Genomic DNA, 12,016 nt, shown 5'->3' on the forward strand with positions numbered 1-12,016 from the left:
TCAGGGCCCGTGGCGCTAGGGATGCTGCTGGCTTAGCCGCCTCCCTGAGCAGGGGGATCCGCAGGGCTGCAGCTGCGGGGCTGGATTCACCGCCCAGGAGCAGCATCTGGGGGAGGGAGCCAGCGCCCCCGGCCCCTCCTCTCCCGACATCCATCCTTCACAGCCTCCTCTCGCCTTCCTGCTCCCCCAAGCCCCGGCCGCAGCGGGGAGCCCCGCAGCGCCAGACCCTGCCCAGGCAGCTGCGTCCTCCAACAGGGCAGCCCGGGCGGAATCCCCCCACGGCTGCAGGGGGAGGCAGCTGACGCTGCTGGGGGATCCTCGGCTCCCAAGGGGGGTCTTCCCCGTAGCGGACACAGGGATCTCCCTGCCCAGCCGCTGTTAGCACTCCGAGCCCAGCCTTTGCCTGGGCATTTAGGGCTCGCTTTGCAAAGGGTGGGGGTGGGGCTGGGGGAATACCCCCCGCGCGCCTCATGGGGGAAATTGCCAGGATCGCAGCACGCAGCAGCCGCTGCCTGCCGCATGCAGGCTCTGCCGTGCTGAACCGATGCACCATGCTCAATGCAAAATGAATGACTAGCCACACCGGGGCTGGGGAGGGGGGAGAGAGGAGGCGCGCTGCTATTTGCTGGGGACATACAATGGGCCACTCCCTAGCGTGAGGCTTGGGGGGTGCTCGCAGGCATCCAGCAAGCACGGGAGGGGAAAGGAGGGAGAAGGGACTCTAGCATCAGGCTAGTCAATAAACTCTGCGATGGTGTCATCTCCCTGCTGGGCCAGGTGCTGCTGCCACCCACCTCTCTCCTGCCATCATGCCTCTGCTTTAGCCCCAGTGATGATGGCCTGACAGCACTGTGATTCCCTCCCCCTACCCGTCTTTTTTTTTTCCCTTTTCTTTTTTTGGAGGGGAGCTCGGATCATGGCCTTGGGGCTCCGCAAGCTGCTGCTGCTTACCTCCAGCTGCGCCTTTAAGGACCAGCGAAAAAGATGGGACTCAAGTCCAGGAAGGCAGCAGCTGCGGGGAACGCTGGTAGCGGGGAGCAAGAAGAGAAGAAAGTAGGACTCACGGCTGGAGATCTGGAGCAAGGTTCTTTGGCCTTGGGAGCTGGAGCAGATAAAGATGGGACCCTGCTGCTGGAAGGAACCGGGAAGGAAGAGGGGGGGAAGAGGAATCCGCAAGGGATTGGGCTTTTGGCCAAAACACCTCTGAGCAGACCTGTCAAGAGGAACAATGCCAAGTACAGGAGGATCCAAACTTTAATCTACGACGCCCTGGAGAGACCCAGAGGGTGGGCGCTGCTGTATCATGCCTTCGTGTGAGTAACTGGGGTTATCGCAGCGGTGTCTTCTTTGTATTCCGTGGGGCAGGGCAGGGGAAGGTGACCAGATCACAGAGATGAAATATCCAAGGGGGGGGGGGCCGGAGTAAAAACCCCCAAACAAACAAAAGCCGTTTCGCGGGGGCCGGGGGAATTAGCACGCCCCAGCCGCGCCGCGGCCACTGTCCTCCCCGCGGCCCCGGGCCCATGCAGCGCGTCCCGCGGGGAAGGAGGCGCGGGGCTCCGGACCCCGGCAGTGGCGGGGAGAGCGGCTGGGGGCCATGTAAAGTTTATGGGGGGGGGGACCCCGGCCGGCTCCTTGCCCCTGTAGGGGGGTAGCGTCCCCGCCCCGCGCCATGTCCCGCCGGCCGCCCAGGCCAGGTAAGAAGCCGAGTCCCCCCCGCGGCTCCTCGGCTGAGCGGCATCCCCCTTCCTCCCTCCCTCCCGGGCTCGCAGCTGTAATGGCGGCGCAAGCCTGGAGGGAGGGGGTGGTGAGTCGCTCCGGCACCGGGCGGGCAGGGGGCCGCTCCCCCCGGAGGGAGCCGAGGAGCCAGGGGAGGGACTCGGCTTCTTACCTGGCCTGCCGCGGCCGGCGGGACATGCAGGCGCTACCCCCCCTCCAGGGGCGAGGAGCCGGCCGGGGTCCCCCCGCGAGCCGATCAACTTTACACGGCCCGATCCGCTCTCCCCCGCCACTGCCGGGGTCCGGAGCCCCCCGTCTCCCTCCTGCGGGAGCGGCCCCCTGCCCGCCCGGTGCCGGAGCTACTCACCAGCCCCGGGAAGTGGAAGCCGCACCACCACCCCCTCCCTCCAGGCGTGTGCCGCCATTACAGCTGCAAGCCCGGGAGGGAGGAGGCATGCCACGTGCTTGGGGAAGAGGCGGGGATTTGGGGAGGGGGGGATCCAATGCACATGTGAGTTAACATAATGCTAAACCCTGAGAGGGGTTTGGGATTGTCTCATAGAAGGTGCATATCATGCCACTGTTTTGCTCTATCATTGTAGGCATAATGCTCATTGGAACTTGTTCTGAACAAGGAGAAAAGGACCAAGATCTCATTATGGGCTAACAAGATGCCTTGAATTATTATTTTGTTTGCTATCATCAAGATTTCTAAAATGAGAGGCTGTTTTATTTAAAAGGTTTTCTCGTGTCTTTGTATAAATACATTCTCTTGAATACACATGTTGAAAACTGTATTTTATGAAAGCTGGGGAAAGCAGATGGAACAAAACTAATTATGATAGATTTATGGCTCAAAGTGCTTAAAGGGACACTGACCACTTAAATCTAGCCCAAAATGTTAAATGTGGTTCTAAACAAGCTTTTAAAAAACCAAAGGCCAACAGAAATGTTTGCACATTTGAAAAAATCATTAAAACAAATAGACATCCACCTGCAGTGTATGAAACCCAACCATAGTATCACTAAGGGCTTGAAAGTGAAACTGACTTTACTTGACCAAAATGAGAGAACTGCAAAAAGGACAGCATACAGACTGACCAGCATGCTGGATTTCTAAAATTCTTGTATTTTAAATAATGTTAGATGTTATTAGTATCGTAGACAAATAAATTTGTTTGCAACATAGATTTTTAAGTTGACAGTGTCCCACTAAAATCAATTTGTTTTATAATGTTGCATAGATGCGGTTGCAAAACAGTGTGGATATTGGATATCACTGTTTTTAAAAAATGCTGTAAACCATAGTGGACAAAATTTCTGTGCAGGAAGACTGAGGAGTTATTGCTGAAGTTGGTTGTTTTATCAGAGACAAGTAAAGTCCTCTAGTCTGTGTAGATTGTGGATCCGTGGCCTGAACCTGCCAATTCTTATCATACAAATAGTGCTTACTCACATGAGTAGAGCCATTGAGCTTAAGGCTCTGATCCTGCCATTGGACAAGTCTCCCACTGAAGTTCATGGGAGTTTTGATTAAGTAAGGAGTGCAAGATCAGGTTCGTTATTGAGATGAGTTTTTGCGTAGTGGTATAATACTGACTTATTGCTAAACCTCCCTTCCCACTCATTTAACTTAGATTGTTCTTTTCATGATGTATGTCATATGAAACAGGACATTGTTTTTCCGTTTTGCTTTGTTTAAAGTATCAAGGTTGAACTGCTTGAAAAACTAAGCTCTAGATAATGTGACATTTTTCCAGTCTAGTAGGGCAGCTGGTTCGAACTGGGTATGTGACTTAGGAAAGCTTATGATAACGGATAGAATGCATTAGGTACATATTAGCTCTGGGAAGACCTCTTTGATGGAGGTTACAACCCAGATCTCTTACTCTGTATTTTATAATTGATTAATTTGTTGTTTTCTGATTTTAAGACAAGAGATTTTTGAGAGAAGAGACTTGAGACGTTCACGTGCAGCCTTCTCGCACAATCACTTCCATCTTCTTCTAGGTCAGGGGTTCTCAAACTTCACTGCACCAGGACCCCCTTCTGACAACAAAAATTACTACATAACCTGGGGAGAGTGGACTGAAACCTGAGCCCTGCTGCCCTTCGAGGGGGGAGAGGGGGGAGGGAGAAGGAGCGGGCGGGGGGGGGGTAAAGCCCAAGGGCTTCAGCCCCATGCAGGGGGCCTGTAACCTGAGCCCTGCCACCCAGAGCTGAAGCCCTCAGGATTCAGCTTTGGCCCCGGGCGGCAGGGCTCGAGCTTCAGCTTCATCTCCAAGCCCCTGCACGTCTAACACCAGCCCTGGCAACCCTATTAAAAAGGGGTTGCGACCCACTTTGGTTCTAGGCAATCCTATATGATTGGAATGAACTTCCAAAATCTATTTGTCTGTGCTCCACTCTGCCTCCTTTAAACCCCTATTTTCACAGCATTGTAACTGTACTCGGTTTTGTAGGCATTCAAAAATCAAACAAAATCTCAGAGCCCCTTCTCCTACAAGACTCCCCTCCCCCGTAAAACTAACCCTTGTGCCAGCCATCAGTCTGATCACTTTGTATGTCATATCCTTTTCCTCCACACATCGTTTGCTCTTTGTTTCTTTGTACATTGGAAGCTTTTTTGGGCAGGAATGTGTCTTATGTCTTTGAAAAGCATCTGACATCTTTTGAGCCTGTGATACACACTTATTATGTATTACTTGTGCAAACAGTTCCTATATTGGAAGAGGTAACCAAAATAACTTGTTAGGTGCTCAGACACCATGGGGATGAGCTCCATAGAAGTTACCAGACACACATGATGGGGCCAAATGCTCATATGACTACAGTCCCTTCCATGAATAACCGATGCTCAACATTTCTCAGGATCTGGTTTGTTCATTTCAGTGGGAATTTTACATGTTTAAGGACTGAGGGTCTGAGCACTTTCTGTGAGGTGGAAACTCAGCAGCTTTCAGGACTGAGACCTGATTACCCATGGCCCTTGACCTGAATGGGAGCAGGATCAGTCCCCATGTTAACCAAAGAAGACTTCTAGGGTCTCTTATTCCTAAAGTAAATAAAATAGCTTTTTATAGTTTCATAGCCTTGCATTTGTCACAAGTTACTCAAGTTGTTTTGATGAGCACCTTTTTATGGCCCAGTTTGTAGCCCACAGGGCTAGCTTGCCTTTACTATATCATTGCCTTGCCTTCGTTGTATTTAGCTGCTTTTGGTATATTCAGCCGTAATGCATGAAACCTACAGGCCAGTGTCTTGTAAGATATTAGCTGAAGCATCAGTTAGCATAAGGTGGTTAAGTCGGCTGTAACCCTTGGCATAGATTAGCGGTTACCTTTAGATTTTGGGGACTAAGAAGAGCTTGCTCACCAGTAGGAGGTAGAATGTTCCTGTAAGTGCTTCTGTAAGGAACATGGGAAGTAATAACTGCAAATCCGCTTAAGCAGGGGGAGACAGGTATGATCACGAGCTGAAATGGTATCAATGTACTAACCTATAGAAGAAGGACACCTCAGCATTAGTAGGATGAGGAAATACGAACAAGGAAAAGAGGAAAAACCACTACTGAATATACATTATATATAGGGATGTTAGCGTAACATATTATCAAAGTTGCATCCCAGCCTGTGGGCAATAGGGGAGAGAGATGTAGCCCTTGGGAGTTGCCAGAATGATGGCCACTGGTGATGTGGCAGAAGGTAATGGCGATGAGGAAGATAATGGCTAACCTTTCTGGTTGTCTTGCAGGGGATGGTGCGAGTATACGGATGGCAAGATGTACATTCTGTAGCCTCTCTACCTTACGGAGTTAGAGTGTTTGTGACTGTGTTAAACTATTTGTGAATATAGAAGAGTTCCTATAGTGTGAGTGTTGCAGTTGTGCACATCAGGGTTCCCAGCTATATATCATTTGAATAATACTGGGCCTGATGTTGGGACAAGGACTTGACAACCCTCAAAGTGATAACTGGGGATTCTTAAGTAATCAGTATAATTAAGACAGAATCGATAGATCAGGCTACAAATCCTACACTCATTGACTTCAGTGGGAATTGGATTGGGCCCTTACTTAGGAACCCAAACACATTGAGGGCAAAACCCTTTCTGTGCCTACGAACCCCACAGGGGCATGGTGGGAGTAGAGTGGGGTTGGTTTTAAAGGTGATCCCAGGGCAGGGTTGTGACGTTGTGCAGTCTATATGGTTTTATAAAAACTTGATAATAAGTCAATATAATGTAACTGAGATAGTTTTAGAGAAAATACGGTAATAAGTGAATGTAACGTAACTGGGATATGCTTCATGCAAAAGGTCTCTTGTAAGGTATCATTACAAAGCTTATAATCTACTGAGTATGATCATCTGATTTGTATAAATGTACCACTCTTGTATCTAAAACTAGAAATATAAAATGTAACTCTGAGGGCCTATTGTAATTGTGTAAAGTGTGGACCATTAATGATGGTTTGGAATCTTGATGACTCCCATTGTCTGCAGATGGCTGTATTTACCTGTGAGTCTTCCTGTATATGTGTGTGCTGGCAAGTGAGTAATGAAGTCTTGCAGTGACATGTGATCATGTCACCTGAACTGGAATCCATCTTTAACCTGGTGCTTTTCCAGTGAGGGGGGGTGGAAACCCAGAGAGACAAAGAGTTCCCGCCTTATGCAAAAGATATATAAAGGGGGGAAGAGAACAGAGAGAGGGAGAAGCCATCATGAAGAATCCCCTAGCTACCACCTGAGCTGCAACAAGAGCTGTACCAGGGGAAAGAATTGTGCCCAGGCCTGGAAGGTGTCCAGTCTGAGAAAAACTTACTGAAGCATCTCTGAGGGTGAGATTATCTGTATTCAGTTTGATTAGACATAGATTTGCGCATTTTATTTTATTTTGCTTGTGACTTACTTTGTTCTGTCTGTTACTACTTTGAACCACTTAAATCCTACTGTCTGTATTTAATAAAATCACTTTCTATTTAGTAATTTACTCAGAGTATGTATTAATACCTGGGGGAGCAAACAGCTGTGCATATCTCTCTATCAGTGTTATAGAGGGCGAACAATTTATGAGTTTGCCCTGCATAAGCTTTATGCAGGGTAAAACGGATTTATCTGGGTTTAGACCCCATTGGGAGTTGGGCATCTGAGTGCTAAAGACAAGCACGCTACTGCGAGCTGTTTTCAGGTAAACTTGCAGCTTTGGGACAAGTGATTCAGACCCTGGGTCTGTGTCTGGAGCCAGACGGGAGTGTCTGGCTCAGCAAGACAGGGTGCTGGAGTCCTGAGCTGGCAGGGAAAACAGAAGCAGGGGTAGTCTTTGCACATCGGGTGGCAGCTCCCAAGGGGGTTTCTGTGATCCAACCCGTCACAGTGGCGTAGTCGAGCAGGGTCTGTGCACAGCTGATTGCTTTGAGATACTGGTAGTGATTTTAAGTGAGTTTTAAGTGTGGTGGCTGGAGAACAGACAAAGTGGTTACTGGTTTGTTATTTTCTGTTTGCTTATTTCGGGAAAGGGAAGTAGGGACAGAAAAGGAAGCAAAATAAGTATGAATGAAGATCAAAAGAAGCTAAAACTACACAAGTTGCAAATTGCCCAGAAAGACTGAACAATGGGCATTGGGAATGTCTCTGTTAACTAAGAAGCCCCTGAGCTGAGTGCATCTCAGTTTCAGTGAACTGCAGATGGGCGTGGCCCAACCTCTGTCTGTGCTGAAGCTGACTGGAGTGTCTAATTTAGCAAGACAGGAGTGGAGGGGTGCCTGTTCTGGCAGGAGGGTGTTCTCTGTGGTATCCCAGCTCATCGAGTGATGGTCTCAAGGGAAGACAAATGGAAATTGATGTACAATTTGCCTGGGAAAGGATTGACCTGGAAAAAGGAAAGGCTGCCCACCAGCCTGGACTTAAGAGACAAAGCAAGTAAAACCCAGAAGCATGACCTGGCTGTAATGGAGTGAAAGAGGTGCACAGAGACATGTATCCTGGAGCTGGAAGTTGGGGTCCTGGTGACTGCTGCGGTGGGAACAAACCCCAAGGACTCTAGCTGGAAGCAAACCCAACCTGAGTGAAAGGGGGGGGATTTGGCTGGCCAGCGAAAGGTCCCTCATAGCTGGTAGCTGTGAGCCTACAGCTGGATCAGGGTCTCTTTCCCTTTTGGGGGACACAGGAGTATCTGCCCCATAGGGGAGCCCAAAAACGAATTTTAGGTATACTGCCTCCGCCATGGTCAGTGTCCAAGTCTCTGGCAGTAAGTTCAGGAGGAGGGTGTGACGTTGTGCAGTCTATATGGTTTTATAAAAACTTGATAATAAGTCAATATAATGTAACTGAGATAGTTTTAGAGAAAATACGGTAATAAGTGAATGTAACGTAACTGGGATATGCTTCATGCAAAAGGTCTCTTGTAAGGTATCATTACAAAGCTTATAAGCTACTGAGTATGATCATCTGATTTGTATGAATGTACCACTCTTGTATCTAAAACTAGAAATATAAAATGTAACTCTGAGGGCCTATTGTAATTGTGTAAAGTGTGGACCATTAATGATGGTTTGGAATCTTGATGACTCCCATTGTCTGCAGATGGCTGTATTTACCTGTGAGTCTTCCTGTATATGTGTGTGCTGGCAAGTGAGTAATGAAGTCTTGCAGTGACATGTGATCATGTCACCTGAACTGGAATCCATCTTTAACCTGGTGCTTTTCCAGTGGGGGGGGGGTGGAAACCCAGAGAGACAAAGAGTTCCCGCCTTATGCAAAAGATATATAAAGGGGGGGAAGAGAACAGAGAGAGAGAGAGAAGCCATCATGAAGAATCCCCTAGCTATCACCTGAGCTGCAACAAGAGCTGCACCAGGGGAAAGAATTGTGCCCAGGCCTGGAAGGTGTCCAGCCTGAGAAAAACTTACTGAAGCATCTCTGAGGGTGAGATTATCTGTATTCAGTTTGATTAGGCATAGATTTGCGCATTTTATTTTATTTTGCTTGTGACTTACTTTGTTCTGTCTGTTACTACTTTGAACCACTTAAATCCTACTGTCTGTATTTAATAAAATCACTTTCTATTTAGTAATTCACTCAGAGTACGTATTAATACCTGGGGGAGCAAACAACTGTGCATATCTCTCTATCAGTGTTATAGAGGGCGAACAATACTTACTTATTATTTAATTATTTGTATTACTGTATCTTCTTGGAGCCCTAGACATGCCTAGAACCACACTGTGCAAGGCGCTGTACAAACACAGAACCATAAAAATTTACAATCTATGTAGCATGTCATAGGATCAGATCCTACAAAAGCAAAACTCTAAAAATTAAAGAAATGAAAGATTGTTCGGAAATCTGTTAGCGACTTGCAGAGCTTTGCTCTTCTCACAGAAAGAGAACATCATTCCACCAGCAGGAAGAATGATACCATAGGAAACGCTAACATTTAGAGCTCTAGATTAAAATCTGGTTTCTGTTTGCTCATGATAGAGCCTTTGAAGTGAAGGGGCTTTTCAGCATGTCTGTTGTAAGTCTCTCCTGTGTTGGATTTACAGCTCTGCCATGAAAGTAGAACTGCCCTGGAACGTCTCAGACTGAGCCTCGCCAGAGACGCAAATAGTTGTTTACTTTTTATTAGGGGTGTGCGGGTGGGTGATAGGATCCAAAACATTTCAACAAGTGCCTATTTGTTGTGATTTTTATCATTAAAAAAAAAATGTATTTTAGTGAAATGTTACTGCTCGGGCAGTAAAGTGGACTAGATCCTTTGGGTAGCCTCACAATCCAAGAAAAGATTTAAAATTAAAAAGGAAATTGCAGTATGTGCAAACCTACGGCCAATGAACAACTTAAAGGCCCAGCGCTTGCTTATTACCGGAAATAGTACTCATAAAGCCTGATCTAAAGTTCAATGAAATCAATAGAAAGGCTCACATTACCTTCAAGGGGCTATGGAGCAGGTCCGTAATGTTTATTACAGTTCTAGTTCTAATGAAGTTGGTCAATGAGACTTCCCAAGGCAGTAAACACTGCATCTGACAGTGTTTGCAGGCTCAGGTATTAATTTGCGTGAGGGGAATATTTCTTGATGAGGAACATTGATTTGCAGTCTTCACAGGGAACTGTGAGTCACAGAAACAGATGTTATTACCTGTGTGTGTTTTCTTGTGAATCTCCTCTCTTGTTCTGCACACGTGCATGTGTGTGCACTCACACTTACACTGAGTAGAGTGGAGAACTCACCATTTACTCCTACTCTTCGTTTTCTATCTTTTAACCAGTTACTGATCCACGACAGGACCTTTCCTCTTATCCCATGACTGTGTACTTTACTTAAGAGCTTTTGGTGAGGGGCCTTATCAAAGGCTTCCTGAAAGTTTAAGTACACTATAGCTGTATGTATTTACTCTCTCTCTCTTTTTGAAAAGTTGAAATTTTCTGCAGAAATCAGACACTTTTTGCAAACATTTTTTGTTTAGTTGAAAGCTGAATTTTCCACTGAAATTTGTGGAAATTTTTCAACCAACCCCTCAATAGAGAGAGTGCCTTCCAGACACCGCTTCTCCTATTTGCAATTTTTTAACATTCCTATGGCAACTACAGCAATTGCTTACATAGAATAGTTCTAGTGGGAAAGTATTTTAGGGTGGGATTATTCAAAAGAGCTCAACGTTGGCCTAATTCTGCTCCCACAGAAGCCAGTGGTAAAGCTCCCTGCTATAGTGGTCCCATTGAGGTTGTGCTGGTGGCCTATGGATCAGTTGCCTGCCAAGGCTGACTGTGTAATGCAAGTTTGCTACAACTCTGATCAGCCAGTAGATATTGCTCATCAAAGCGGGGGAAACAATCCACTAGTGGAATATGTGCAGCTGCATTTTCAAACAACAGAGGTGTGTGCGGTCCAAGTTATCAATGGGTATAAACGCTGCCATTGAGAAGGCGAGTTAAAAATGGGAAAAATATCTCATTCTGAAATGTCTGTCCACAGCTTTGCGTTAATCATGTACTCAAGGCTGGCTCCTACCTAAAAACAAAAATATATTGTTTTTGTTTTTACATTATTAAAATCAATAAATGCAGATAATTGTAAAACCCAACAAAACCCCAAATTAGGCTGCAATGCCTTGTACTCATTTAAATCACTATTTAATTAGATGCACTGCTGAATATTGTAAAAACTCCAGGAACCCAGTCATCTGCCTTAAAGAAATTACAGATTCTGTAATGCCAACCCAAACCATATATATATATAAAGCAAGATTCAGGCCCCCAAAATCATGTGTTTTTTTTTTTTTTTTTTTTTTAAATAGTGCATTCTGGGTTCTTTTTATTTGCTTTTGGGTCCTATTTTCAATTTTTTCTTGGCAACTATGATTGAAACTTACTTAAAAAAGAAAGTTGAGACTCTCAGCTGATCACATGACTCCAGGAGCTGGGGGTTTAAGAAAAATAATACATATTGTGAGAGCTAGCAAGACAGATTTCAAGCTGCATTTGCTCTTCAGTGGCAGGTCCTGAAAGCAAAGGATGACTCATCTGAGTAAAGCATTGCAGGATCGGCCCTTTAGCGGACAAGTGGCTGACCCTGTACGCCACGAAATCAATGCTAGTTTTGTCACTGAGTTCGATGGGATTTGTGCCTAAGGGGATGGGTGAGTACATGGAACCTCTCCAAGCAGCAGAACTGGTGTGTTTCTGCTGTGCAATGGGAGGGGCTGGGTGCAGATGTGCTCAACATGGAGATCAACTGTTCGGGGGACAGCCCTGGAGTGGCAGCATGCGGGACTGGGCAGGCTGGGGTGTGGCTTGAGGTTCTGCAATTGCATGGATCTTCCCATTCTTTCCCCTGCCACCTCAGGGCTTTTGAGTGTTTAGCCATGAGGCTGCAGTAGCCTCCTTGGGGCGGCTTTGTAGCTGCACTGGGGTGGGAGTGTGGGAAGAAACCCTTATTCCTGCTCATTTGCCTAGCGCTAGGCCCAGCTAATCAGCTTGGATTTGCCTCCAAGTGAATCAGCATAATTAAAAACCAGGGTTGTTCCATTAGTGAATGCTTTTTACTTGTTTATTTTGACAATTCTAGTCCAGTTTTAATTATTTATGCTAATACTTCATAATGCACCAATAACTATTCTGTAGTATACTTTGTAAAAATAATGAAGTCTCGGTAATTGGAGACCTCACCACATACCTCTGCTAATACATCTCTACTGAGACCTGTGGAGACAGCCAGGGTTTTGTTTGTGGATTAATAAGGTTCAACCGTATTCTGGTTGCCGTAAGCAGGCATTGTTACGGTTCAGTCTTTG

The 12,016-nt window shown here is 46.5% G+C and overlaps 1 protein-coding gene across 1 annotated transcript in view; it reads left to right on the forward strand.

Annotated features, from left to right (window-relative positions):
• The first annotated feature begins 952 nt into the window (after window positions 1-952).
• The window catches only part of KCNQ3 (potassium voltage-gated channel subfamily Q member 3), a 248,014-nt gene continuing 236,950 nt past the window's right edge, over window positions 953-12,016 (forward strand). Inside the window, exon 1 of the mRNA XM_054017771.1 lies at window positions 953-1,313. Coding sequence (XP_053873746.1) covers window positions 985-1,313 — 329 coding nt within the window. The 5' untranslated portion in view covers window positions 953-984. The remainder of the gene's footprint in view (window positions 1,314-12,016) is intronic.

This window comes from Malaclemys terrapin, chromosome 2 (genome assembly GCF_027887155.1).
Source record: "Malaclemys terrapin pileata isolate rMalTer1 chromosome 2, rMalTer1.hap1, whole genome shotgun sequence".
NCBI classification, from domain to species: Eukaryota; Metazoa; Chordata; order Testudines; family Emydidae; genus Malaclemys; species Malaclemys terrapin.